The sequence below is a fragment of the Morone saxatilis genome, unplaced genomic scaffold (genome assembly GCF_004916995.1).
Source record: "Morone saxatilis isolate NCDOM2014 unplaced genomic scaffold, NCSU_SB_2.0 Contig10, whole genome shotgun sequence".
NCBI lineage: Eukaryota > Metazoa > Chordata > Actinopteri > Moronidae > Morone > Morone saxatilis.
In genome coordinates, this window is record NW_023339652.1 from 17878131 (window position 1) to 17879326 (window position 1196).

The 1196-nt window shown below is 43.6% G+C and overlaps 1 protein-coding gene across 1 annotated transcript in view; it reads left to right on the top strand.

Annotated features, from left to right (window-relative positions):
* The first annotated feature begins 702 nt into the window (after positions 1-702).
* The window catches only part of dennd5b (DENN/MADD domain containing 5B), a 54521-nt gene continuing 54027 nt past the window's right edge, over positions 703-1196 (top strand). Inside the window, exon 1 of the mRNA XM_035681227.1 lies at positions 703-739. Within this exon, the coding sequence (XP_035537120.1) occupies positions 703-739 (37 nt within the window). The remainder of the gene's footprint in view (positions 740-1196) is intronic.

Sequence of the window (1196 nt, forward strand, 5' to 3'; positions counted from 1 at the left end):
ATCATATTGCAATTATTTTGACAGATATTGCGGGAATGATTATCTTGCATAACAAGTTACATTTTCACTGAAAAAACGATTAAAATCATGACGATATGAAATCTGTTGGGTCTGTACCAAACAAACATGTTTTCTTACTTCTGGAGAACAAGATTTATAAGCCAGGGCACGGGAACAGGGAACATTCATTTCACTGAGCCACTGCTAATTTCTGAATCTGTCAGACAAAATAAATGATTATCTCTCCTCCACATCAGTTACCCTTACAGCATTACACTTTGGACTGTTATTGCTGCTAGCAGTGACTCTCATGACTGCTGTGAGTCCTTCAGCTTCAGACATCTGAAGTCATTCTGGGGAACCTCCAACCTGGATATTTCTGCTGCAACAGGGAGAGGTCGTGACTAGGTGGCTTCATTACACACACCACTGGTTTCATTCACTATATTCACTGTTCTGTGCAGTCGCACTGGGTGTTCAACTTAATGGCATGTACTGCTGGGGGGCAGGGGATTAAAAGATGTAGCAGAGGAGGGAAAGAAAGGAAGTAGAGAGGATGAAAAAATGAGACATCAGAGACCAAGGCAACAAGGAGATCATTCAATCCATTCAATCCAACCTCTGGTTCAGAACAAATCAACACAGTATGGAGGGCGGCAGTGAGGGAGAGTATGACAAGAGGTAGCTTATTTGACATCGGTCATGCTTTGTTTACGCAGCCTTATCACACAGGCCAGAGGTCAGTGGATGAGCTGGAACTCAATCAGTGAAAGATCAAAGTCCAGTTAACAAGCCACCAAAAGCACACACACACACACACAGACACACAGACACACACACACTTTTCGTAGACATGATCAGCCAACTAAATGCCCTCATGTGTTTTGTTCACCATTTGAAAAAAAAAAAAAAGAGAGATATAACATAACCTACAGGGTAGGTTATGTTATATCAAGTAGAGGTTCTATTTCACACAGCAAAGCAAGGCATTATGGTTTTTTTATTTTATTTTTATTTTTGGGGGGGGCTCTTTATTGCCTTTTTTTGTATGACAGAGACAGACAGGAAAGGGGGACAGAGAGAGAGGGGATGACACGCAGCAAAGGGCCGCAGGTCGGATTCGAACCCTGGGCCGCTGCAGCAAGGACTCAGCCTCGGTACATGGGTCGCCAGCTCTACCCACTGAGGTAACCGGG